This window comes from Heterocephalus glaber, unplaced genomic scaffold (genome assembly GCF_053883595.1).
Source record: "Heterocephalus glaber isolate CG9 unplaced genomic scaffold, H.glaber_assembly_v1.0 deba00000676, whole genome shotgun sequence".
Classification (NCBI taxonomy): Eukaryota; Metazoa; Chordata; class Mammalia; order Rodentia; family Bathyergidae; genus Heterocephalus; species Heterocephalus glaber.
Genome location: NW_028258156.1, coordinates 11,087,670 through 11,114,468, shown reverse-complemented (window position 1 = coordinate 11,114,468; position 26,799 = coordinate 11,087,670). Strand labels below are relative to the sequence as shown.

Sequence of the window (26,799 nt, the reverse complement as noted above, 5' to 3'; positions counted from 1 at the left end):
GGACTGAAACCTCTTCAAAAATAGGAATTCTTTGTGATTCTACCCTCAGTTGTGAGCATCTAGGTGAGTTTCACACACACATGACAGCATTCACTGAGGCAGGGTGCACTAGAAGGCAGGTGTGAGGGATGATTGTTTTAGATATTGTTTTACATATATTACATCTAATCCTCACACAAATCTGCAAAGTGCAGTTATTTTGTTCATGAACAACTTGAGTCTAAAGAAGTTTAGATAATTTGTTGAAGGTCTTTTTGCTAGGAAGCAATAAAATCAAGAATTTCCCCAAGTCGGGCTGTGATGTCAAAGCCCTTTCTATTGAAGCAATTGTTTACCCTTCCTGCTCCCACCCTATTTCACAGGTGAGAACAGTCTCACCAGACTGCAGGTTTCCAAGTATAGCTGGACAGTGTAAGATCAGCATATGGTAAAAAAAGCTTTCTTTCCTTCTTCCTTCCTTCCTTCCTTCCTTCCTTCCTTCCTTCCCTCCCTCCCTCCCTCCTTCCTTCCTTCCTTCCTTCGCCTTCCTTCCTGCCTTCCTTCCTCTCTCTCTCTTTCTTTCTTCTTTCTCCTTTTCTTTTCTCTCTCTCACTTTGCCTCTTGCCCTCCCTCTCTGCCTCTTTCCCTCTCTCCTCTCGCTTTCTCCCATTCCCTTTCTTAACACATACACTGTCTGAAATAGTGAGAAAGGAAATAAAGGAAACTGGACAGCAGATGACCACTGAAAAAAATATTCAATCCTAAACCAGCACTGGCAGGCACGTCTTTGCCAAAGATGGATGTCTTGACCATTGACCTATGTGCCATGGAATTGTTTTGTTGTTGTTGTTGTTGTTAAATTCTTTTATTGGTACATTTCAGAAATACAACACAATTACATTTATCATTGGGAACTTGTACCTTTACATAATGCATCTTGGTTCTTATTTTTTCCCCATTCCTAGCCCTCCCTTCACCCCCTCCACCCTTCCCTATTTACAAAGACTTTATTTCTATTTTTTCCATTTCTCATCATTTTTCCTTTCCCCTGCCCCTCCCACTACCCCTACACCTTTGGACCTTTGCTTCCTATTTTACATTATCGATTATTCATTCTAATAATTGGTACATTTTAGGTATACAATATAATGACATTCATCATTGGAAATTTGCACCTTTACATAGTCTCTCTTGGTTCTTATTTTTCACCCTTGCCCAGCCCTCCCTTCAACCCCTCCATTCCTCCCTATTTACAAAGATTTTGTTCCTATTTTTCCATTTTCTCATATTAATCCCATTCCCTTCTATCCTTTCCCCTAGCCCTCCCACTTCCTTCCCCTTTGCCCCTTTTCTTCCTATTTCACATTACCTATTATACATTTTAGTCCTTATTTACACTTTCAGTTTCTCACACCAGAGAAACTATTCAGTATTTACACATGTGTGTCCTATTTATTTCACTTAAGAGTATCACCTCAATGTGCATCCACTTAGCTATGAATGTCTCTACTTTCTCTAATTTCTCATTTTTTATGGCTGAGTAGTACTCCATTTTATTTAAAAACCCACATTTTCTTTATCCAGTCTCCAGTTGATGGGCATTTGGGCTGTTTCCAAGTATTAGCTATCACAAACTGTGCTACTATGAACATGGGTGCACATATATCACTGTGGTATGATTCTTTTAATTCTTTGGGGAAGATCCCCAGTGGTGGAATAGCGGGGTCAAATGGGACTTCCAGTCCTAGTCCTTTGAGGGATCTCCATACTGATTTCCACAGTGCTTGCACCAGTCTACACTCCCACCAACAGTGGAGCAGGGTTCCTCTTTCCCCACAGCCCCACCACCATTTGTTATTGGTTGATTTCATGATAGCAGCCATTCTTTCTGGAGTGAGGTGGGATCTCAGCATTGTTTTCATTTGCATCTCTGGAATGACCAGTGATGCTGAACATTTTTTCATGTATTTATTTGCTATTTCTACTTCTTTGTCTGAGAAATGTCTGTTCATTTCAGATGCCCATTTTCAGATTGGGTCTTTAAATTTGGGAGGTCTGATCTTTATAAGTTTTTTATAGATTCGAGATAGTAGACCTTTGCCTGAGGAAAAGCAGGTGAAGATTTTTTTCCCATACTATGTGTTGTCTCTTCACACTGCTGGTGGTTTCTTTTGCTGTGCAGAAGCTTTTTAATAAGAAGAGATCCCACATGTTGATGGTTTGTGCTAGTTCACGGGCAACTGAGGTTTTGTTGATAAAATCTTTTCCTACACTGATGCCTTCAAGAGTTCTACCTAACCTCTGTTCCAACTGGTTCAGAGTTTCTATTTTAATATTTAGATCTTTAATCCATTTTGATTTTAGTTTAGTGCATGGTGAGAGATACAGGTCTAGTTTTAATCTTTGGCAAGTTGAAACCCAATTTTTCCAGCACCATTTATTAAAGAGGCTATCTTTCCTCCAGTGAAGATGTTTGGCTCCTTTATTGAAGATGAGATGGCTGAGTGTGTCTGGCATTGTTTCTGCATCTTCTAATCTGTTCCACTGGTCCTCAGGTCTGTTTCTTTGCCAGTACCATGCTATTTTTTTCACAGTAGCTTTGCAGTATAGGTGCAGGTTGGGGATTGTGATACTCCCTGCCATGTCTCTGTTACCTAGAATTGCTTTTGCTATTCTGGCTCTCTTCTTGTTCTAAATGAATTTTTGGATTGTTTTCTCAAGGTCCATGAAGTATGCTGCTGGGATCTCAATTGGAATTGCATTAAATCTATATAGCAGCTTTGGAAGTATGGCCATTTTCACTATATTAATCCTTCCTACCCAGGAGCAGGGGATGTCTGTCCATTTTCTGATATCATCTTCAATCTCTCTTTTCAGAGTGCTATAGTTTTCAGAGAAGAGGTCTTTGATTTCTTTTGTTAGGTTGATTCCTAGGAATTTCAGTATTTTGTATGCTATTGTGAAAGGAATTATTTGCTCTATTTCTCTCTCAGTGAGTCTGTTATTCGTGTAGAGGAAAGCTATTGATTTTTGTGTGTTGACCTTGTAAGCAGCTACTTGACTGAAATTGGTTATTAAGTCTAGAAGACTTTTGGTGGAGCTCTTGGGGTCTTCTATATACAGTAACATGTCATCTGCAAATAATGACAATTTGACTTCTTTATTTCCTATCTTTATTGCTTTTATTTCTTTCTCTTGTCTGATTGCCGTGGCTAATGTTTCCAGAACTATATTGAACAAGAGTGGTAATAGTGGACATGCTTGTCTTAGTTCCTGATTTTAGTGTGAAGGATTTCAGTTATTGACAATTTAGTATGATATTGGCTGTTGGTTTTTCATAGATAGCTTTTATCAGTTTGAGATAGAGACCATCTATTCCAATTTTTTGTAGGGTTTTTATCATAAATGCATGTTGGATTTTGTCAAATGCTTTTTCTGCATCTATGGAGATAATCATATGGTTTTTGTCCTTGGCTCTATTGATATAGTGTATTACATTGATTGATTTGTGTATGTTGAACCATGCCTGCATCCCTGGGATGAATCCCACTTGATCTGGGTGTATGATCTTCTTGATGATCTTCTGCATTCTATTTGCCAGTAACTTATTAAGGATTTTTGCATCTGTATTCATTAGCGAGATTGGCCTATAGTTCTCCTTTTCAATTGGGTCATTCTCTGCTTTGGGGATCAAGGTGATGCTTGCTTCCAGGAATGAATTTGGGAATATTGCTTCCCTTTCAATTTCATTGAAGAATTTAAACACTAGCGGCAGTAGTTCCTCTCTAAATGTCTTGTAGAATTCAGCAGTGAAGCCATTAGGGCCCGGGCTTTTCTTAATTGATAAGTTTTAATTATGTTTTCAATTTCATTTGTTGATATTGGGTTTTTTAGAATTTTTAGGTCTTCTTCGTTCAACTTTGGTAATTCATATGTATCTAGGAATCTGTCCATTTCTTCTGTGTTTTCCATCTTATTGGCATATAGGTTCTGGAAGTAGGTATTGATGATCCTCTGGATTTCTGCTGGGTCTGTTGTAATTTCACCCTTTTCATTCCTAATTGCATGGATTTGGGCCTGTTCTTTCCTTTTTCTGATAAGTTTGGCTAAGGGTTTGTCAATTTTGTTGATTCTTTCAAAGAGCCAACTCGTGGCTTCATTGATTTTTTTGTATCATTCTCTTAGTCTCCATTGCATTGATTTCTCCTCTGATCTTTATAATTTCCTCCCTTGTATGAGCTCTGGGGTTGTCCTGCTCTTCTTTTTCTAGAAGCTTGAGGAGCAACATCAGGTTGTTTAATTGGGCTCATTCTGTTTTACTACTATGCTTATTCACTGCTAAGAATTTCCCTGGTAAGACTGCTTTCATTGTGTCCCATAGATTCCGATATGTAGTATTGTGATTGTCATTTAATTGAAGGAAATATCTGATTTCTTCTTTAATTTCCTCTGTGACCCATTGGTTATTCAGAAGGGTGTTGTTCAATTTCCACGTGTTTATGAAATTTTTTGAGTTTCTTTTGCTATAGATCTCCAATTTCATCGCATTATGGTCTGAAAATATACAGGGGATAACTTCAATTCCTTTGCACTTACTTAAACATGTTCTATGTGTGAGTATGTGGTCTATTTTGGAGAATGCCCCATGTGCAACTGAGAAGAATGTGTATTCTGATTTTGTGGGGTGGAAGACTCTGTAAACATCTGTTAAGTTCATTTGTTCAAGAGTTCGATTGAGTTCTAGTATTTCATTACTTATTTTTTGTCTAGTTGATCTATCTATTTGTGACAGTGGCATGTTGAGGTCCCCCACTACAATTGTATTAGTGCATATATGACTTTTCATGTCCATTAGTATTTGTTTTATATAGTTGGGTGCACTAGTGTTTGGTGTATAGATATTTATGATTGTCATCTCTTCCTCTTGGATTGTTCCCTTTACAAGGATGTGGTGTCCTTCTTCATCTCTCTTCATCAGTGTTGGTTTGAAATCTACTTGATCTGCAAAGAGGATAGCTACTCCTGCTATTTTTCAGGTTCCTGTCTCATGGAGTATTTTCTTCCACCCTTTAACTTTCAGTCTATGAGTTTCCTTTTGAATGAAGTGTGTTTCTTGTATGCAGCATATTGTTGGATTTTGCTTCTTGACCTATTCTGCCAATCTATTTCTTTTGATTGGTAAATTGAGACCATTAACGTTGATGGTTATAACTGAAACGTATTGACTTGTCATTGTCATGACTTTTACTTTTGCTGCATTCTCCCCCTTTACATTGAATTTCTTGTCATGCCAGATGGGTTCATTCTGCTTTGCTTCCTGGGGTTGTGATCCTCAATGTCTGTTCCTAGGATATTGTGTAAAATTCTTTGGAGTGATGGTTTGGTATTCACGATGTTCCTAAGGTGCTCTTTGTCATGAAAGTATCTTATTTCTCCATCCATTTTGAAAGATAGTTTTGCAGGGTACATCAATCTGGGTTGGAGGGTGTTTTCTTTTAGGGCTTGGAATATGTCACTCCAAGCTCTTCTTGCCTTGATGGTTTGTGTTGAGAAGTCTGCTGTGATTCTGATGGGCTTTCCTTTGTATGTGATTTGTTTCTTTTCTCTAACTGCTTGTAGAACTTTGTTCTTCTGTTGAGTTTCTGGAATCTTAACAATTATGTGCCTATGTGCAGATTTTTTTGATCAAGGCTATTTGGAGTCCTATATGCCTCACTTCTCTGTATGTCAAGTTCTTTTCCCCTGCTTGGGAAGTTTTCTGCCATTATTTCTGTGAAGAATTTTTTTATGTCATCTTCACTCCCTCCTGTTTCTTCATTAACTCCAATCAGTCTTATGTTATTCTTCTTTGCATCATCTAGCAGCTGCTGGAGTGATTTCTCATGTTCCCTTATAATTTTGAAGCAATTTTTCTTTTCCTGGTCATTAATTACAATCTTATCTTCTGTATCTGAAATTCTGTCCTCACATTGGCTCATTCTGCTGTGTAGACTTTCAATGGAGTTTTCATCTCCTGAAGATCTATTTGCATCTATTTTATGGATTTCATTTGTTTCCTATGTTGGGATTCCATCATGTTCCTCACCTCCTCTCTAGATTTATTAAACATGTCTTGCACTAGGAGCACAATTTCTCCTATTATCTGAGAAATTATTTCCAATTTCATTTCTTCCAGATCCCCTTTTGTTGCCAGTTCAGTGGGTCCAGGTGCTTGATTATCAGAGTGTTCCATCTCATTTCCCTTTGGGGTTGCTGTAAGTGATCTGGAAGTCTGTTTTTGAGACTTCTTTATGCGTTTTTTCATTTTGACTGGGGGGGGGGCGGGGGGGTGCTGTTGGCGCCGGCATGGCTCACCTCCTCTGAGCTGGGAGAGGTGGGCTAGGGGCCACGATTGACAGTAGGGATGGTGGCCCAGAAGCCCCTTCCTCTGGGCTGGGAGCAGAGAGAGGGATGGTGGCCAGGAAGCCCCTTCCTCTGGACCAGGAGCAGTGGGACGGTGGCTCAGAAGCCCCTACCTCTGGGCCAGGAGCGGCGGGATGAGTGCCATGGAATTGTTGATCCGCATACCTATGGCTCTATTTCCAGTTTGTAATGCCTCATTTCTCCTCATTCATTATGCCTTACCTTTCTTTACTCATCTCTTTGTACAGCTTAACAATAATAGCACAAATTAATTTGCCTTTCTACCTTTCAATGTACCTTACCACCAGTCTTGCCCTTCTACTTTACTAGTTGTATTAATCAGCTTTGCTATGGGCAAGACACAATACCTGACACTCACAAATTCAAGAAGGAAAGGTTTAATTTATCTCTCAGTTTCCAGGGATTCTATACAGGGTCTGCTGGCATCAAGGCGGAAACATCATGGTGGGAGGGCATGCCAGAGCCAAGCTGCTTAGGTCATGCTGGTCTGGAATCAGGGCAAGGGAACAGTGCCAAAGAGGAACAGATGAGGGGTCATGAAATAGTACCCAAGCTACCATCAACCAACAAGACACACCCAGAAGTTTGCTTTATTTGTCTGGTGGGTTTTTCTTAATTCAATGAAGTTGGAACATCAGGACTAATAGTTACACAATTCCAAGAAAATCTCAACTCCAGATATATTTTACAAACAACTTTCTCCAACACTGGTCCTAAGTCAGCAGGTCTGCTAGAGGCTTTCATGAAGCATAGAAAATTGGCTCCATGTAAATTAACAGTCACCAAATTCAAATGAGCCCATTAAAATCTCACTTCCTCTGTTTCTTTCAACCAAGTCTCCAACTTCTCTGTTCTACTCATTTCTCCCTTCCTCTCCCCTCCCCATTAATGTCAACAACAAACTTTGTTTAGAACAAACTGCAGCGAAAGTGTGCTTTCTTTGAACTGTTCCTTCCCATCAATATTTAAAGTCTCTAAAGTCCTTAACATCTTAAACTCAAACTCCAGCAACCTCAGTTTTTCCATAATTTACCAACCTGTTGCTATGCAACCCTTCAGATACTCATTTCTGAAAAATGTTCTTACCTAGTTATGTCCATTCTCTCAGTTCCAAATCCTTGTCAGAATGAGTCTGGTCTGGTCACCAGTGGCATCTCTACTGCCAGATTTAGAAAGTGATCTTATTGGACGCAAGATGGTACCACAGGCCTGGAGCACTGGAACCGCTCACTCAGTGTGGAAACAGCTTTTTGGACTCTTGGGATGTGAGGTAGAGGGCACAGCTGCAGAAGTACTAGCCAAGGTATTGTTTTAGATGCTCCTGAGGAGGGTCACTGGGTCCCCTTCCATCAGCCCCCTTAACTTTGTCATTTCCCATGTCCCTCTGAGAAAGGCTGCAAATTTTCAGGCAGAAGATGGCCAACGAAAGTTGCCAGAAAAAGTCCTTTTAAGATACTCTTGAAGACATAAAGAAGCGAATAAAAGAGAAAAGGAATAAAAACTTGGCAGAGATTGGCAAACACAGGCCCTTTATACCTGCACAGTGCCAAGTGAATACCAGCACTTGTACACTGCTGAAAGATTACCAGAACAACAAAAGAATGTTAGTTTTAGCTGTGGAAAATGAAAAATTCAAAATTAGAGGAGCCTAAGATATCATTCTGCAGCTAAGAATGTTACTACCCTACATGTCAGCTGTATGCACTGAAAGAAAAACTTCATAACAAACAGAAGATGCTGCTCAGGACCAGGTAGTATGTCTCTCAGGAATAGACTCTAATAAGGATGGCAACCCCAGGGATTTATTGCAAATGATTGACCACAAGTTCTTTTCAAGAAGCTGACCTTCCAGAACAAGGAGAATCATTCCAAACAGAAGAACAAATGCTTCCTACTCCGCAAGACACAGTGGATCTGATTTTGATTCAGGGGAAGCTAAGTCTACTGCTAATGTCTTACCTGGAACTGTATCTCTCCGTCACCATGTAAAGGAACATTTTAATAGTCTAACTCAATTTGATACCTTGGATGTTTTGAAACCAGTCATTTGGAAGGGCAATCTTTGGAACTGGAAAGAATCAGATATGTGTACCCAGTAGTAAACATGCACATAAAAAAATGAAGAAGAGCTGGGGATTTAGCTCAGTGGTTCCACAGCCTGCCTCACAAGCGCAAGGACCCGAGTTCGATCCCCAGTACCACAAAAAGAAGAAGAAAAAAATGAGTGTCAATGGAACAAAGACAAAGTTAATTTATCAACAAGGCTGATTCAACCAAAAAAGTTTACCAAAATTAAGTCATTTTAGAACCTAAATCTGAGAAAATGTCACCGTAGAGATGTACATTTAAGAAAAAAAGAAAAGCTAACAAGAAATTCTAAGTCTACATCAAAGTATACACGGAACTAAAGTGAAAATCAAAAAACTGCTCCCCAAAATTGGATGAATCTGTCAGTTCCAGTGATGCTTACAATTTTAATTTGGAAGAAGGTATTCATCTCACTCCTTTTCATCAAAAAAAGAATACCAATTTTAATAGAGAAGAAAACAACAGTAAGTCTAAAGTGACCATCTGTGAATTCAGCAGTTCTGGAGATGATTCTGATGATTTCTATGTGCCCCACTGCAAGTATACTCAGAATCTCACAAGCACATCAGATAGACCAGTCACCAGGCCTTGATGTAAAAGAGCCCTAAAATACACAGATGAACAAGAGGTGGGGGATTCTAAGCCAACAAAACCTCCTTCTCGTGCACTGCCTACAACTCACCCATCACCTCATTGTAGCCTGAAGGATGTCACCAATGTTCTCTTGTTTCTAGAAATAAAGATCAAGGGACTTTCTCTTTCTCCAGAAAAGAATAAAGAAAGCACAGCCATGTGTCTCCCTAAGCGTAGGTGCACAAGCAGCATGAATTATAAGGCGCCAACACTAGCTTTGAATCTAAGAAGAAGAGCTCTTGTCACAGATTTGTGCTTCCTAAATTCTATTTTTAAGCAGAAAAAGAATTTGAGATGTTCAAAAATATATATCAAGCAAATATAATAAATCTCTTTTTGGATGCTGCCCAAATTTATCCTACATCTTTTTCTGTTGCTCCAATAGAGAATCTGTAAGATTGTACACAAATGGATGAAACTATTGCTACAGAATATTCTAACAGGGCCCTACACCATGAACGTTTCTTCAAAACCGTACTTTATAATTGTTTGGTTTTCTTATACTGCCCAAACTTTTTGATTTTATTCAAAATAGATCTTATACCAACATTTTGGAAATTATATAATCTTCTGGCATATTGTATTTTTCCTTTAAGTGGGGCATACTAGAGTAATGTTTTTGAAAAAATAGGATGATCTTTTGAAACTCCTTATATGATTTTTGAGTAAAATAAATCCTTGATAGTCATAGAAGATATGACCTAAATTGTTGGATCCCTTATGTTACTGTTGTATTTGATTCTTCAGATGAAATGTTTACAGAATCACAATTAGAAAATCAATGATTGCTCAGGCTTTTGGACTAGTCCAGGGAATAGTTATGAACACTGAGTACATGTTCAAATTGACACCTTGGAAAAAACCATAAGTTACTGTGTCATGAACTCTTAGAGCTCCTTACTTAGGGAAACATCTCAAATGTTAAATATGTGAATACTAAGGGCTTTTCTCTGTTTTTGATCAACAAATGAGAAGAAATTAGTTCAAGTCACAGTGTTTGGCATCTATCCTTGTAACACTTTAAACTTCTAAATCACTATAAGTGGTTCATTTTTTAAAAACAATAGAACATGTATAAAATTTTAAAATGATCTTATTAATTGGAACACTTTTATATTTAGAGAAAAGTTTTAATACAATACAGAGTTCTCCCCTACAATATTCATCTGGCTTCTCCTAGTGTTAATGTATTGCATAGCCAAAGTACAATTATCAAAACTAAGAAATTATATTAATATTATATTATTTAGCTCTACTATAAAAATTTTTAGAGTTCCATCAGAGAGTTTTTCACTTCCTTATTCTGTTCCAGGATTCAACCCATGATCTTGTATCGCATATAATTATTGTGGATTTTTGTCTTCTCCCAACTGAGACAGATCCTTTTTGTGCCTGGCATGAACCTGGCCTTTTTAAAAGAATACTGGTCATTTATTCTTAGAATGTCTTTCTCCTTGGGTTTTTCTAATATTTCCTCATGGTTTGATTGAAGATACACATTTCTGGCAAGAATACCAGAATAGTGATGTTGTACAGCTCTTGATATATACTGTATTAGGAATCCAATGGTGTCAGTATGTGTGTCTTCTTGGTGAGGTTAAAGTTGATCACTTGGCTAAGGAGATATCTGGTGTAATGTTACAGTGTTTCTTTATGGAATTAATAATATATTGGTACCATATTTTGAATTCTCCTTAACCTTTTGTCTACTAATTTCAGCATTCATCAGTACATCTTGCCTACAACAATTTATTACACTGCTGTTCCAATATTGATTTTCTATTTTATTCATTTTTAGGCTTTTGTTTCTTCATTGTATATTGATATATTTATGGACTCTATGAGTTATAATCTATTTTGCTCATTATTTACATTGTTGCTCAGTTGGTTTCAGTTCTGACCATTTAGAAAGCCTTCAGTCTGGTTCCTTCTGTCTTTTGACAGGACTCCATCTTTTCATGATCACTTTGTTACTTTCTGGCACCACAAGAAGTTCCAGGCTCACACTTGGAATGTATAAGTTTAGTTTTCCTGCCAGAATGAGTCTGGGTTCTCCAGAGAGACAGAACCAGTAGGAGATATATATAAAAAGAGGTTTGTTATAAGGAGTTGTCTCAGAATTATGGAAGCTGAGAAGTTCCATGACCTGCAGTTGGCAAGCTGATGACTCAGGAGAGCTAATGGTACAAGTTCCAGACTGATTCTGCAGGCCAGAAAACCAAGAGAGCCAATGGATAGGTTCCAATTCAAGTCCAAAGACAAGAACAGGAAAAGGTTGAAGCCAATGAGAGAGAGAGAGAGAGAGAGAGAGAGAGAGAGAGAGAGAGAGAGAGAGAGAGAGAGAGAGATTTAAGAGTTTTCTTAATACTTTATCTGAATACTAATCTTTGTTTTAGTACATATTTGCAGTACATAATGATCACATTTATCATGGGGAGTTGGTACATGTACACAATATATTTTAATACTATTTCTTTTTCTTTTTTATCCCCTACCCGTCTTGTCTCTCCCTGCTCACAGACTTCACAAGGCTGGAGAAATAACCAATGGTAAACAGGCTAAATAATCAAAGAACTTAATACAAAACTGGGAACAATTTTTGTTCCTGTTAACCACAGTAAAGAAATTTAATAATTTACCAGGCATCACACAGAAACATCAAAATGGAGTCATCTTAATTGTAGGGCTAAATCAGGCTGGTATCAAATGAAAATTACTAGGCATATAAACCTTAAATAAACATTTACTGTACTTCCAATAGGAAGAGGAAAGTGCAGATGTGAGGAGATACCCCCCCTCAAAAGGTGCAAATGGAAATTTTAAGGATGAAACATATCTGATGATTTTTTTAAAAAACACAACCTGGAGGGATTAATGGAGGATTATCACTGCTAAAGGAAAAAAAAAAAACTGAAGTTGAATTCATGGTAATAAAACCTGTCCAGAGTAAAGAATAGAGAGAAAAGAACAGATAAAAATAGTGTATGAATGATAAGTAGGAGAACATCAATTGTCTAACATATCTGTAACTAAATTCCAGAGAAAGTGTGTGCCTGTGTGTGTGTGTGTGTGTGTGTGTGTGTGTGTTGGGGGGTATATTTAAAGACATATGGGAAAATGTTTAACAAATTTGATGAAAACTAGAAATCCACAGATCAATAAGTCTCAAGCAGAATAAACATGAAAAAAATCACACTGATGGACATCATCATAAACTCTTAAAAGATGGCAGATAAAGGGAGAAATCACATTACATAGAGAGAAACAAAGAATTTATAAAGAAAAAAATCTTTTGAATTGCAAAAAATATTAGGCAAAAGAAGGCAGATGTTAAAGACTATATATTATATGGTTCCATTTATATGAAATCCAAGAAAAAGCAAAAGTACAGTGACAAAATTTCAGTGCTTGTTTATGGTGAAGAAAGAAGAAAGGGAGAAAAAGGAATGACTTCAAAGGGGCAAAAGGAACTTTACAGGGTGATGATAGAGTCTATATTTTTCTTGTTATATTAGTTATATGACTACATTTATTTGTTAACATGCATCATCATAATGTACCCTTTGAATTATTAAATTTTATTGACTATAAACTCTACCTCAATAAAGCTGATAAGAAAGTTACCAAAAGGAGTAAAAATATCAGTTTTTAAAGCTTCTAGAGAATAGCAATGATAAGAAACTACTTGCAAAAGAAAAATATTTAAATTGACACCTACAAAAACAAGGGAATGATTAAACAAATTGAAATAGTCAAACCACGCACAAAATTTGAACTTAAAAATCTGTAATTGTGTTTCAAAAAATTTCTATTTGTAGGTAGAATCTTTGATAAATGCCTATTCTAAGGTAATCTAATATTTTGATGTGAAATAGAATGAAACTGAGAAGTCATAGGTCTTGCAGTATCTGATTTGTAAAATTGGTAGAGTCATAAGTGAAAACTTTTTAATAAGTCCATCATATAACATGTCTGCCAAAGAAGTTGTTTACTCTAAAAGAAGGAAAAAATGATAGCCATGAAAAGTTTGGAATAAAATGGACCAGGATTTCAAAACCGAGAAGTAAAAATAATATACATGTAACAGAAGCTTCTCTGAGCTTTCCAGGTACCACCATTTTTTGTTTTTCTTAAACAAAAATATTATAGTTTCTTGAGATGGGAAATAAAAGAGGCCAAAAATTTAAAATTTCTTTACCATAAAATCCAGCTTTGAAAAATATTGAAGTCAATTGATTTGAAAAAATCTAAAATATTTATAATCCATTGAAACAACACATTCTTCATAAAAAGTCAATGACATTGTATGACTGAGAGATATAGAGACAAAACTGATTACATATGTGAATATTTTCAAAGAAATAAATTCTGTTGTATTATTTTTTAACATTTGTATAATCAATATAAAAAAGTTAGTTACTGTGCTTTAACGTACATTAGTCATGTAATTTTTTATTTTTTAAATGAATTTTAGTTGTGAAAATAAGTTTTGAATGGGACTATCACATAAGTCCATTGATAAAAATAATTTTGACAAGTAACATTTCTATAACATATGTTTAAATTTTTAACCCTATTTAACCTCACTCTATTTATACACCAATTTTCAGTACATCTTTAGTTTGGCATTTACACAGTTTTAGATCCTGGCAAAATTTTCCATTTAGCTGAAAAAAATGTACCTTAGAAGAGGATTAAGAAGTTCTGGAGAATCTACTGACCTGGGCCTCTCCCATAAGGCCTAGCTGTTGACAATCTCTGAAACTGAAGAACACAAGAAAAGATGTAGGTTTGTACTGGCTTCTTTCTCCAGGGGAACAGTATGTGTAATGATGAAAGAGGTTATCATTCACATAGGAAGAAGGAAAAAAACAAAGCAAATTTGACAAAGAATGACTCCGAGGCTTCCAAAATAATGATGGAAGGGGGGAGTTTTGGGGTCAGGTTTTCCAACTGGCTAGGGGCTCTGATCGGGAAAACTTTTGTTTGAGGGGTTATTTTTAATATAGAACTTCATAAGTTAACAACTACATGTCAAATTGTGCATTACCAAGAGTAATTTAGTTTTTCCTGGAGTTTTATGACAAGGTACCTGCAAGATGCCCTCTCTTCCTGCCTTTCTGAGCAGTGAAACTCCATATCTGGTTCTCACCTCCAGCTCTTGACTGTCTGCTTTCCACTATATACTTTATACATTTATTGTGGATTCATTCTTTGCTTTACCTTTGCCAGATAAAACAAAACTGCAGAATAATGAGGGCTGGATAGTTGTTTTTTAAAAAGTGCTGAAAAGTAGGAGGATTTACATAGTGGGAAAAATGAATAAGGATAAAAGATATGACTGAAGAGGGAGTGTGCATGTCCAGTTTTAATGGAAAACTCCTCTTTTTTTGCCAGTTTATTGCCATAGGAGAACAACCCAGTGGTGACTGAATTCTAATATTTTACTTTATGAATAGCAGCTCCTGAGAACTCTGGTAGTAAACCTTGGTTCATTTCTCTTATGTGCCAATGGTGTTATTATTCCCAAGCCTATAGATATGATTTTCATACACATCTGTTTCTGTTAGAAAAAAAAAACTTTACATGTCATGTGAAAATATAACCCATAATTATGGGTTTGAGTTGATCACATATTACATAGCTTTACTTACTTGTATTTTAATTATTTTCCTTTATGAATAGAGATAGTGGTCTATAAATGTATTATTAATGTAGAAAATTTGACCTTGTTTTTTATAGCCTGCTACAGGCCACACTGAATTTAAAGTTTTGTGTTATTTCTGAGTTAGAAACCTTATCCATTTGTATAAAAGTGAAACTCCTAGTATTTAATATTAGTAGAGTATTTTATATGTATTCAACTTTATTTAAAACCTATTTAAAAGCCTTCCTAATACTCATATGCATAATGGCCAACATTTAAACAATCATTGCCAGTCATTTTTCTTAAAAATTATTGTTAATAATTCATATCTTCTGTCCTCATCCTTTGGCAGTAAAGATGTTTGTCTTCTTTTCTGACAAGAGGTCTCTTAAAGAAAAATGTTCAGTTGAAAATACAGACTCTTGATTATTCAAGATATGCTATGTTATCTAAAAGTATGTGCTTTCTGATTTCTTCAAGGGTTCATAGGCTCATAGAGAAGTAAGGCTTTCTTCCATAACAAAGTTACTGTGATATCAGAGTGGTGTGTAACATCAGATCAGGAGAATCACCATCACTGAGAATTAAAGCAAGAATAAACCTCTCATAATCATTAAGCCCACAACTGTCATTTTATAAATATGCCAATTTTTTTCCACAATGATCCAGTGACTTTTCTGGGGTTAACATGAGGTCTCCAATCTGGAAGTCATGACTTTTAGTTCAGACTTCCTTCTTCAGTGGAATTCTTATTTATACTCTTCAGTGAGAACTTATCTCCAATTTTATGGTAGCTTCATCAGTGGTTTACCTGGTAAATTGCTACTTGCAATAATACAAGGTTATGATAAATGAAGAGTAGAAAAAACTAGTGTGGATATTATGGACTGCAAACATGTACTAATAAAATAAATAAATTTTTAAAATTCAAATATATATATATATATATATATATATATATGAACTAATTTGTACACGTTAGTTTTACTTTGTGCTATAAACCCGGACTAGAAAGTCAATAAAATGTGGATGGAGGCATGTATCTAAGGAACAAAGGCAGCTTGTTATTATTAGAGATCATTTCTTTGATCAAGCGAGTGGTCTGAGTTACTTTCTCATCACTGAGACACAATACCCAACACCCACAGCTCTAAGGGTAAAGGTTTATTTTGGCTCACAGTTTGTAGAGGTTTTGTCCGTAGTCGACTTGCTGCAAGGCAGGGCAACATGGCAGAAAGACTTGGCAGAGGAGGATTGCTTATGGAATCTCAGTGGGGAAGCAGAGACCAAGGGAGAGAGAGAGAGAGAGAGAGAGAGAGAGAGAGAGAGAGAGAGAGAGAGAGAGTGTCCCTGCCAGGTCACACTCCAACATCTTCTGCCCAGGCCTCACCTCCCAACATCACATTTAGCTATAAACTCATCAGTGGACTAATCCATTATCCAAACACTTCCCAAAAGCCCTGCCTATGAGGACATGAGGCTTTTGCGGGGCGGGGATGAAGATATAAACCACAACAGTGAAGAATTTATAGTGTGCATTAATCCTTTTAAATTGACACTTTCATGTGTTGAGACTATTTTTTTTTATGTATACCAGAAGGAAGATGGAGGTGGGTGGATAACAGAATACAGAGGAAGAAACTTAAGAATTAGGCCATTTTGAATAAAGATTTCAGCTCCTCTGATTAATAGCAATGCAACCTTCGGAAAAAGTTACCTGATATTACCAACATAGTTGTCATGAGAATTAAATTAAATTGCAAATTGTAAATGTAAAAATACTCAGAACTATCTTTCGTACATATTAGGTGCTCAACAATGCTAGTACCTCTTTCCTGTAGTTTTTTTTTGGGTCCCGGGGATCAAACTCCGGGTCCTTGCTCTTCCGCAGCAGGCGGTGAAACCACTGAGCTAAATCCCCGGCCCTGCTGTAGTCTTTATAGCATAATTTGACCCATAATGCACCAGCCATCTTTGGTGTGTTTGTCAGAGTCCCCGTGTTAGCCTTTTAGAGAACAAGGAAATTATGCCACCCAGCGTCACTAACATTGTGAATGTTGTGTGCTAAAATAATGCCTAGTAATGATATTTTGTAAAACTCGTTACAACTCTCCTTTTTGAAATATAGCATTTCCAATTTGTGTAAGATAGTAATTGCTTTGTGTTTTAGAGAAATTAGGAAGTTGGAATGTAACTATCAATTCGAGGGCAACTTTGAATGACCTAGGGGAAACCAAACAACAAACTAAGATACATTTCTATTGCCTACTTCCTAAACCTCTCTCAGAATTCTCTCACTTACTGCCATTCAGCCACTTCCTTTTAGTTTAGATATCATTACTTCCCACCTAGACTTTTGTCAAGATACACAATTGGTCTTCCTGCTACTGCCTTCTAGTCCATCACCGTGATATCTCCAGATATATTTTTTTAAACACAAACCCTATTCTATACTTCTTCTACTTACAATGGCCTCTCGTTCTCTACAGGTTGGAGTCCAAGATCTTTGGCATGTTACTCAAGATTGTGTGTTGTTTAGCCCTTGCCTACCAGGGAAGTTTCATCTGTTACACTCCAGACTCTTCCTGTGTCCCAGTTGTACTCAGCAGTTAAATATTCCCAATAAATTACATAGATTCTTCTCTCTATACATCTGCGTGTACCATTTCCTCTTCCAAGGATGATCTAGCACCACTGCCTCCATCTAGTTTAGCTTAATTAAGTTCATCTCATCTTTCAAATACTAGGTCAAGTAACTTTTTTCTGCAAGTCTTCCTTTCCTTTGCCATCATCAGAAGTATATATTCTTATTCCCTCTCAAGAATGATATGGGACTCTTACACCCAGAACTGCCCTTGTTAACTAATAGAGCTATCTCAAATAGACTATGCATTTCTTGGTTCCAGGAGGATCTCTATGCCCTCAGCATCTGGCACAGCCCTAGTTTTGAAAATATTATTAGTTTGTGCATTATTGACAGAATTGTTACTGTTTTGTTCAAATTAAAAGCTCTGGGTCAGTCTTTAGCTAGAATAGATGATCATAGCAAGTCATAGTGGACACCTGTGTCAGAAGTTCTTCTTGCCATGGGGAATGGGTGGGGAGACTAGTACTCCTCCTTTAATGTGATACCCATTTCTCTGTGAAGCAATAAGATAAAGGGGGGCCACCCATGAATGTCAGAGCTTCAAGGGATTTGAGGCAATATTCCGCTTTGAAGAGGCAAAAATATGTAGTATGTGTATGTACCAATTTCCCAAGCTGAATATAAGTACCATGTGTCACAAAGATATACCAATAATAAATAAATGATATCCCAGTAAGCTTCAGGAACATGATAAAGGAGGTCAAAGACACAGATGGATCCAGAGCCTTACTGTAGGACCCAGTAGTCACCTATCTGTCTATTCCATTTAAAAAGACTGGCTTATTTCTTTTTTTAAAAAAAGAAACAAACCATCTGCATGCCACATTCCTGCCTAATTGTTCAGGCTGCAGAAATAGTTCTCACCTGGTGAGTTGCATCATCACCTAAGGACATTCCTAGGTTTACTGAGGTGCTACTCGCCACTTCACATGCACACAAAAATAGCTTAGGGGGTGCAAGTAGGCTTTTGACTTTGCTCCTTCCTATTTATCCTACTGGCATGTTTTCATGAAATGACCTTCTACTTTCCTCTCATTCTCATTCTCCTTCTCTGTCTGAAAAAGGAAACATCAATATGACATATGGATGGATTCCAATATCAGCAAGTACATATATTATATTAAATTTTTAAATCAATTATTGTTCTAGTACACACCCTGAGGTTGAGAAAGAAAGAACATCCAGGACTAACAAACCTGATTGTTCTGGCAAAGCTGCAGTTAGATTCATGCTGGCAATGCTGAGCTTTCCTTCTTTCTTTAATATTCCAACTTGATGTAAAAAAAGTTAATGGCCCAAGTGGCAATTTTTAACATTGCAATTTCATTCATTTTCTCCAGGAAACTTCTCCCTTTAGATCTCTTGTGAGCTTCGCAGGGGGCACAGTGCCTAGAATTTGCTTACTTAGTTGTGCAGACAGCTGTTAGTCTGTTAGTGAGTTCATTAGAGAGTGGATTATTCCCCAATTTATTACCTTCTGAGTAAAGGACAGATTCAGGTTTGGGAATATGAGTACTTCACAAGTTGGCATTCTTAGATCAAGAAAAAGACTTAATCATAACAGTTAAGAAAACAAATTACAACGGTATATGGCAGGGAGAATTTTACCTTAACAATTGCTCTGAGTTGGACCTATGCGAGTATTCGGGTTACTACCGCTCTAACTAAAATTCCTATAAAGTGCGATGAATGTTTTTTCTAGGTAAGTACTGGAAGTCGGTCAGGATGGTGGCTGTGCCAAGGGGCTGTGCTCTGCCTGGTGCTCAGCTGCAAGAGGAGTCAGAGACTGTTTCTGCTCTGGCCTCCCTGACGGTGGATGTGGAACAGCCCTTTGCTCAGGAAGACAGCAGGTATGAGTCCAGCGTGGGGAATCACGGGGGTCGTGACATCCAGCCTCATCTCTGGGTTTTGTTTACGAACCTTCCTCCTGGTTTGCCTTCACCTGTCTCCTCTATTTCCTCCACTTGTTTTCTCCAAAGCCACAGATGCGTGGCTATGCTTTAGGCCATGGTGAATTCAACTGTTTCATAGTTCATGGGAAAGGCAGGGCTGGACCATGTGTTTCCACAGGGACTAGAGGGGATGAAATAGATGGCAAGGAAAATCTTTTCTTGTTGGCTAATTTAGGGCAGGTCATTATAGACAGAGCTGCTGGTAAGCTTAACTTCTATCCCTAGTTGTCTCTTTTTCCAGATGTTCTTTTTCTTCCTCTAATCATTTTGAAATTCCTGATAGAACAAAGGGAAAATACAGCAGAAGCTGGAGGTAATGCTAGTCAGTGGATTGCCATGATGCATCTGCACTCCTGTGTGATTGTCCTTGGGGTCCAAAAAACCGGAGAAGGATGAAAGTTGCCTGCGAAGGAAACAAGAGTATGTGTAAAAGATGGTGAAGACTTGAGTCGGGTTTTTTTCATATTAAAAAATAAATTGGTCTCAGCTCATTTTCATGTGAACGTAGCTTTCTGAGAAAAAAGTAAGATTAAGCTAAGATGGGGTTGGCTTGTTCTTTTTTTTTTTTTTTTTTTTTTGTACCGGGGATCGAACTCCGGTCCTTGCGCTTGCGCAGCAGGCGGCGAAACCACTGAGCTAAATCTCCGGCCCAGCTTGTTCTTTTTTAAGGAATCTTTGACAATCTATGCATATTTATGTCCAATGTCTTAGTCTATGGGCAATGCTACATTGATGATTTCTTTAAAGTTTGCTGTGCCCAAAGCCACCACAAAAGTACACTAACGCTGGTGCTTTCTGTGGCTGCCTTCAAGATTACATTTCCTCAGAGCAAAAGTGAATCAGGTAAGGCTTTGCTAGAACCCTGCCACCTCACGCTCTTAAATTGCTGCTGAGAAGGAAATAGGACTCCCTCCGTCAATAACATCACCACTAATTACACAGATCCTGCTACTACTGCATAGGCTGGCAGTTTTCCCAAGAATGCACAGATCTGAGCTTTCTCGCTTTTACTGGATACTCAGAGTTTAATGGATTTAACATCTTGTTTTGACCAAGAGCAGGAGATAAACTGAATAAGAGATTTTGGTCTTATGCAATTATTTCTCTCTTATTATAACGAGCTGAAGAGCAGGTTCTCAGTAGGGAAAAAAGTTATATATTACAGAATTAAAAGGCATCTTATGATATTTGGAGCTTAAGAGGAAATGTATTTTACATCTTTGATAATATGAACTGACTTCCCGCTGTTCCCAGCTAAGAACTGAACCAAGTTCATAATCCAAAGGTGTTGCAATTATTCCCAAGGCCAAAAACAGTTAGTTGTCTGTCATCTGAGGGCTATAAAACTGAGGAAACTAACATCTGTTAGTGTTGGGTAAAAAAGAAGCATAGCTATTCTTTAGAATTCATTTAATATAGAAAAAAATGAGGCTAAATTCCAATTTAAGTGAAATGAATTGTAAATGATTTTGCCCATAAATTTGTAGAGCTTAGAATAATTGACAATATTGAATGATGTTACAAGCCCCAGTAATATAACAACCTCAGCCCTTTGGCAGGAATTGGCCCTTTTTAAGCACTTGTTTATCCTCAGGTAAATAGTGTGCATGGCTCCTGATAATTTACAGGAATTAACCCCAGCTTCAGTCCACAGTTGTTTTTAAGCTTCATCTGATGGAAAAGAGAGTGTGAATGCTAATGTCCTAATATACAGGAAAGTAGAGTTGAAGCTTGTTGCCAGGTTTCACATTAATTTATTAGTCATACACAGATTATACTTATTGTGATTGATTTATCTTATGGGAAGAAAAATGGTTTTGCTTGAAATATTTGCTGTGCTTTTGAACTCTTGTTTTCAACAGAAAACAAGTACAATTCTTCTAGAATTGGCTCTTGGATTTCAATTGAATCAAACATGGAGAGAGAGGGAGAGAGAGAGAGAGAGAGGCACTTTAAGGCTATGAGAATTTCTCCTTTCAGTGGGAAATGCTACCAGAATTTTCCCCATACTCAATAGGGAATGACGACTTTTAAAATAAAATAAAGACCTGAGTCTTTGTTATGAATGCAATCTTATAAGCACACCGAAAGTAGAACAATTAGAAAAATCAGAGAGCTAAATGACTGGAAAAGAGTGAAGGCAAGATTCTTTTTATAGGAAATTCTTGCCAGTTATTTTGGAGGATACATTGGTGTTGGAGTGAGATGACTCATTTCATACTCAGATTTTGGGTAAAGCAGCTCTTTTCCTGGCCAACTTATATCTGACTCATTTACCACTAGTGAATAGGGATAAAATGCTCCTGGCTAAGAACCATTATAAGTATTTTCTGTTCATTTTTCTTGGATGGGGGGGTGACAACACAGTGCAAAAAGTCATTTTGTTTTTATAACTACATTGATGAACTCTAAAGAATAAATTATTAGGGAAAAGCTTATATGTGGGAATTCATTTGGGGATCATTAGCTGATACATAGTTTGCAAATTTTCAGGTGGTAAAGGACTCAAGTGAGAAAGAAGTGAATGATGGGTCAGCAAAAAGCAACAACAAACCTCTGTGTGCCCAATTTACATATTTAAAGAAGATTAAATAGATATGTCTGATTATATATATTAGCTTGTTTAGAAGCAAGAACTGTGATGTCGGGTTTTTTTTTTCTTGTTTGCTAGGAAAGTATACTTTAAAAGATTTGCAATCTGCATTTGTTAGATATCTGTTGCAAAATGCTTTTACTTTTGAAAGTTCAATAATGTACTTAGATGTATTCTTGGATATGGGTTCAGGCTCTGTAGGAGATCAAGATAAAGCTCTTTCTGGCAATCAAGACTTCAGGATGATCAACTATTAAGTTTTTAGAAGCACATCTAGCTCTAAAGTTCCTATTTTTTTTTTAAACCTCAAAACAAAAACTGAAAGTTAGATTTTTCAAATGCCATTTTGATTATAGGGTAAGACATGTTAGATTTTCTTAATGCAATCTGGTATGGTTGTTTAATCATTTAATTTTCTATTTTTGGCAATTTTACTCATGAAAGAGATGGTTTCAAGTCATATAATATAGAAGCAGGAGAAAACATATGATTCCAAGTCTTGCTATTTTTTGAGTAATTTATCTTGTTTATGCATATAAAAATCTAACAATAAACTGAAAATTCTCAAATATCATCTGCCTTAGCTTTGAGTGGTCTATCGATAGCTCCAAGGACATGGATAACTCCATTTTAAAAATTTGATTATATAGAAAAGCAGACCATTATCAAAGGCACATTCCTATTTAATGTATTTAGAAGCCTGACTTTGTTAAAATACCTCATCCACTGGTATGATGTCTCTAATTGAAGCCTTCTAAAAGTTAATGGACAAATTATGCAGGATTCTGATTTTTGTCTATAATATCATGGTTTTGGATGCTTGTTTATCTAAGCAGGCAAACATTCCAAAATAAATTTTATTTTTAATTTTCTCTCAGTGTCAACAAAGCCTTAGTTGAAAAGTGGGCTGAGATTTGCAAGCTCCTATTGAAAGGACAAGCTCCCGTTGAAGCTCCTCTTCCTGGAAACACCATTTTATCTCTGTTTTCAGTGTCTAACATGATATTGGGGGATGTGTGAAGTCTGACAGTATCTTAGAGGACGAATTCAATGCCTCATTATATATTTTAGGGTTCAGTTCTGCATTATTTATAAAGCAGCAATTAATTGTAGAAAAGGAAACCAAATGAAAGAGAACCATAAGTAAAATGAGATCCATGATGACTTTACCTTCCCATCTCATCTTTGCCTCTGCTTCTGTACTCTTCTCCTTCCACTCTGGAGGAGGAATACAGCTTGAATCTACAGTCAGCTTGGCTAGGCTTTCTGGGCCTAATAATTGTATGTTTAAGGGCAAGTTATTTATCTCTCTGAAATTTATTACCCTTGGGTTTAAAATAAGAGAAATATTTCATAGGGTTATAAGGATCAAATGAAATACTGCATCTTAAGAATTTAACACCTGACGCACAGGAAATACTTGATAAAGGTTTTTCATTTTTTTGTTCCGAAGTTTGCTTTATGTTTTCCCCTAATATGTTGTTCATGATCCAGGGATCTATAATGTAAGAATATTGAGGCAGTACCTGGGTACCTATGCATTTAACTGCTCTTGGTTAAGTCAATAATATAGTCATTAAAAACAAGAAATCAACAGATAATTCTAAGCAATAAACTGATTTAATTAACATCTGTGGTTAGCTGATCTAGAGAGAGAGAGAGAAAGGAGGAAGGAGAGAAAGAGGAGGAAAAAGGAGGAAAAGGAGGAAGAGGAAGGGAAGAAGAGGAAGGGAGGAAAAGAAAGAAGAAAAGAAGAAAGGAAGAGAAAGAAAGGAATGAGAGAAGCTGCCAGAGATAAGAACACACCCTTCCAAGTCACACCCCTAGTGACCCACCCATTCTAAACAGGCCCTACCTCCTAACAGCTATGAATTCATCAATGAATTAATCCACTGATAAGTATAGTACCCCCATGATCTAAGCACCTCCCAAAATCCCTACCTCTGAATACCTGAGATTTTGTGAGGAAATTCTACATCTAAATCATAACATTCCACTTCTGTGCCCCAAAAGGCTCAGGTCCACCTCATTATACAAGGTGTATTTAGTCTATCTCTAAGAGTCACCAAAATCTTAACAGTTCCAACATTGCTGAAAAGTCAGTCCCAAGTCTTGCTTGTCTGAAACTGAAGGCAAACTCTTAGCTCAAAATCCACATTAAAATAAAAACAAACAAACAAACAAAAAGTTAAATATTTCCAACATAAAATGGCACATAGTAAACATTCCTATTCCAAAAGGAGGAAGAGAAAAATAGAAAGGATTGAGTCCAAAGCCAGACCAGCAGAGCATCATTAAGTCTTGTAACTCCATGTCCAGAGCCTAGGCACATGATGTTGAGATGTAAGTATCAAAGATCTTGAGCAGTCCTACCTGAATGAACTGGCTGTTTGCAGTCTGCATGGCCTCTCATCTGGGATGACTCTACTCACTGCCTCCAACTTTCCTTGGCAGGCACCACATTTCTACTGTCTCCATCTTTCTGGAGTGTCCACTGCATCTTTGGCTTCATTTGCACAGCTTCATTTTCCACGGGCACATTGCTGGCCTCCCAGACCTTACTTTGAAATCTGAGTGGAAGACTCCCATGACTCCACAACTCTTGTATTTTGCATGCCTATAAACCCAGCATAACATGGATGACACCAAGGTTTGCCAAAAGGTCAAGCAGTAGCTTGGCCCCCTTGGACCATGACTTCAGTGGCTGAATATCTGGGTTGCTAAACTCATGCAGCACTGAGTGAGCAGGATGCACTGGGACTCTCATCTCAAAGCAAAGTCTTTTAAAGGACTTTTAACTTTTTATATCCCTGAGTATGTGATGAGTGGGGTCTGGCCAATTCCTGAGATTCTTTCAAGCCATATTTCCTGTTGTCCTAATGCAAAGTACTTGGCCTCTTTTTAGTGGCACTAATCTTTCATCAAGCACACTTTCCTTGGCCCCAACTTTACATGTGCTTCATTTCTCGGTAGACTGCAATTTTCACAACTTTCAGCTCTGTATTTTACTCCTGATTCTCACTGTAGTTCGGGCTAAAGGCAACCAGCAATATTCAAGTATTCACAACATTCACAGTCTGAATGTTGAGCTACCTAGAAATTTCCTCTATCAGATCAATTAGTCTGCTATCCTTAAATTCATCCTCACACAAAGTATTAGGACACAGACAAAACATAGACATACTCTTTGTCAAAATGAAGCATTCACAGTCTCTAGTCACCATTTCCAATAGAGTTCTCGTTTTCATCTGAAACCTCATGAGTCTGTATTCATGTCAGCATCTGGTCTTTGGAGCTCTGACCAGAATTGCCCATCAAATTCTGCTTACATTATTCTAGGCTTCTCCAGCCTGTATTTCTAAATCTTTCCAAACTTTTACAAACCACTTCCAAAAGCTTCAGAACCACAAGGTCAGTCACAGTTAACACTCCTAGCACCAGTATCTGTGTTAGCTTTCCCATTACTGGGACAAAATAACTAAACACCTACAACTTAAAGGAAGAAAGGTTCATTTTTGTTCAGTTTCAAAGAGTTCAGTCCATGCATGGTCAGCTGGCTGCATGGCACAAAAAGCATGGCAGAGGAATGAATGAAGGGTGTGGTGAGGGAATTCTGCTGAACATAGGGTAGCCAGAAACCAGAGAGAGCTAGAGAAGTGCTGGGAATGAGAATACACTCCTCCAGGTCACACTCCTAGCGACCCAACCTTTCTGACCAGCCCCACCTTCTAACAACAAATTCATAGTTCATAGTTCATAGTTCACCAATCTCCTGATGAGTGTAGCACCCTGTGATCTAATCACTTTCCAAAAGCTCTACTCTGGTCATATGAGACTTTTAGGGAACATTTGAGATACAAACCATAACATTGGGTATTAATAACCAAATATTTACTGAATGCAAAAATGAATCTATTATAAGACAAAACTTGTTAAAATTGTAACATGTGTAATGGTACCTAAATTTTACTTGTCTCTGCCTATTTACTTAGGTCGTCTGAGGAATAGGTGTTATTATGTTTTTAAATGGTTTTTCAAAACATGTGATTGACATAGTACAAATTAACATTGTCCGTTTTCAATATGTTGGCTAACAAGAATCCATAGTATTCACATCACAGAGACAGTTGGGCTGAGGAAACATGAGAGAAAGGGTGTTCATACAAAATATCTGCTTGAATGGAAAAAGATCTTGCACATAAAGGCATAGAAAAGTATGGAAGTGGTGCTGGTAGCCTAAAAAATTATCCTCCAGCATGGAGAATAAGGAGAAAGAACTCACGAGGGCATCAAATTCCTTCATTCTTTAAATACTTTCTGATTATTTCTATGTGCCAGAAAAAGTACTGGGAGTCAAGGTCTCAAAGTTGTCTTCAAAGCATTTACATACTTGAAGATTATATTAATTTTCTACTGCTGCCATGAAAAAAGTTATTAAAATTTAGTAACTTAAAGCAATACAAAGTTCTGTAGGTCAGAAGTGTGACATGGACCTAACTGTGCTAAAATCAAGGTATTCGCAAGACTGCATTCCTTTCTGGAGGCTCTCAGGGAAAATCGGTTCCCTTGCCTTTTCCAGCTTCTAGCAGCCACCTGCATTCCTTGGCTCCTGATCACTTTCCTCCAATTTTCAAAACCAGGGGCTTCATACTTTGTGATATTTTTTCAGTCATCACAACTCTCTTCTAATGCAGGTGAGAAAGGGCTCATAAGATTAGATTGGACACATCAGAAAAATGTAGGATAATTTTTCCACTTCAAATTCTATAACCTTAATCACATCTACAAAGTCAGCCTTGCCATGCAAGGTACCATATTCATAAGTTCCAAATCACAT

The 26,799-nt window shown here is 37.3% G+C and overlaps 1 protein-coding gene and 2 pseudogenes across 2 annotated transcripts in view; all 3 read left to right on the top strand.

Moving 5' to 3' along the window:
• LOC147829256 (histone deacetylase 9-like) overlaps nt 1-26,799 on the top strand; it is a 193,400-nt gene that overhangs the window by 151,870 nt on the left and 14,731 nt on the right. For both annotated transcript variants that reach the window (XM_087206452.1, XM_087206451.1), the window contains exon 9: nt 19,120-19,267. In XM_087206452.1, coding sequence (XP_087062578.1) covers nt 19,120-19,267 — 148 coding nt within the window. The remainder of the gene's footprint in view (nt 1-19,119; nt 19,268-26,799) is intronic.
• LOC147829257 (shugoshin 1 pseudogene) lies at nt 6,306-8,556 on the top strand (annotated as a pseudogene).
• On the top strand, nt 8,556-9,448 carry LOC101707286 (shugoshin 1 pseudogene; annotated as a pseudogene).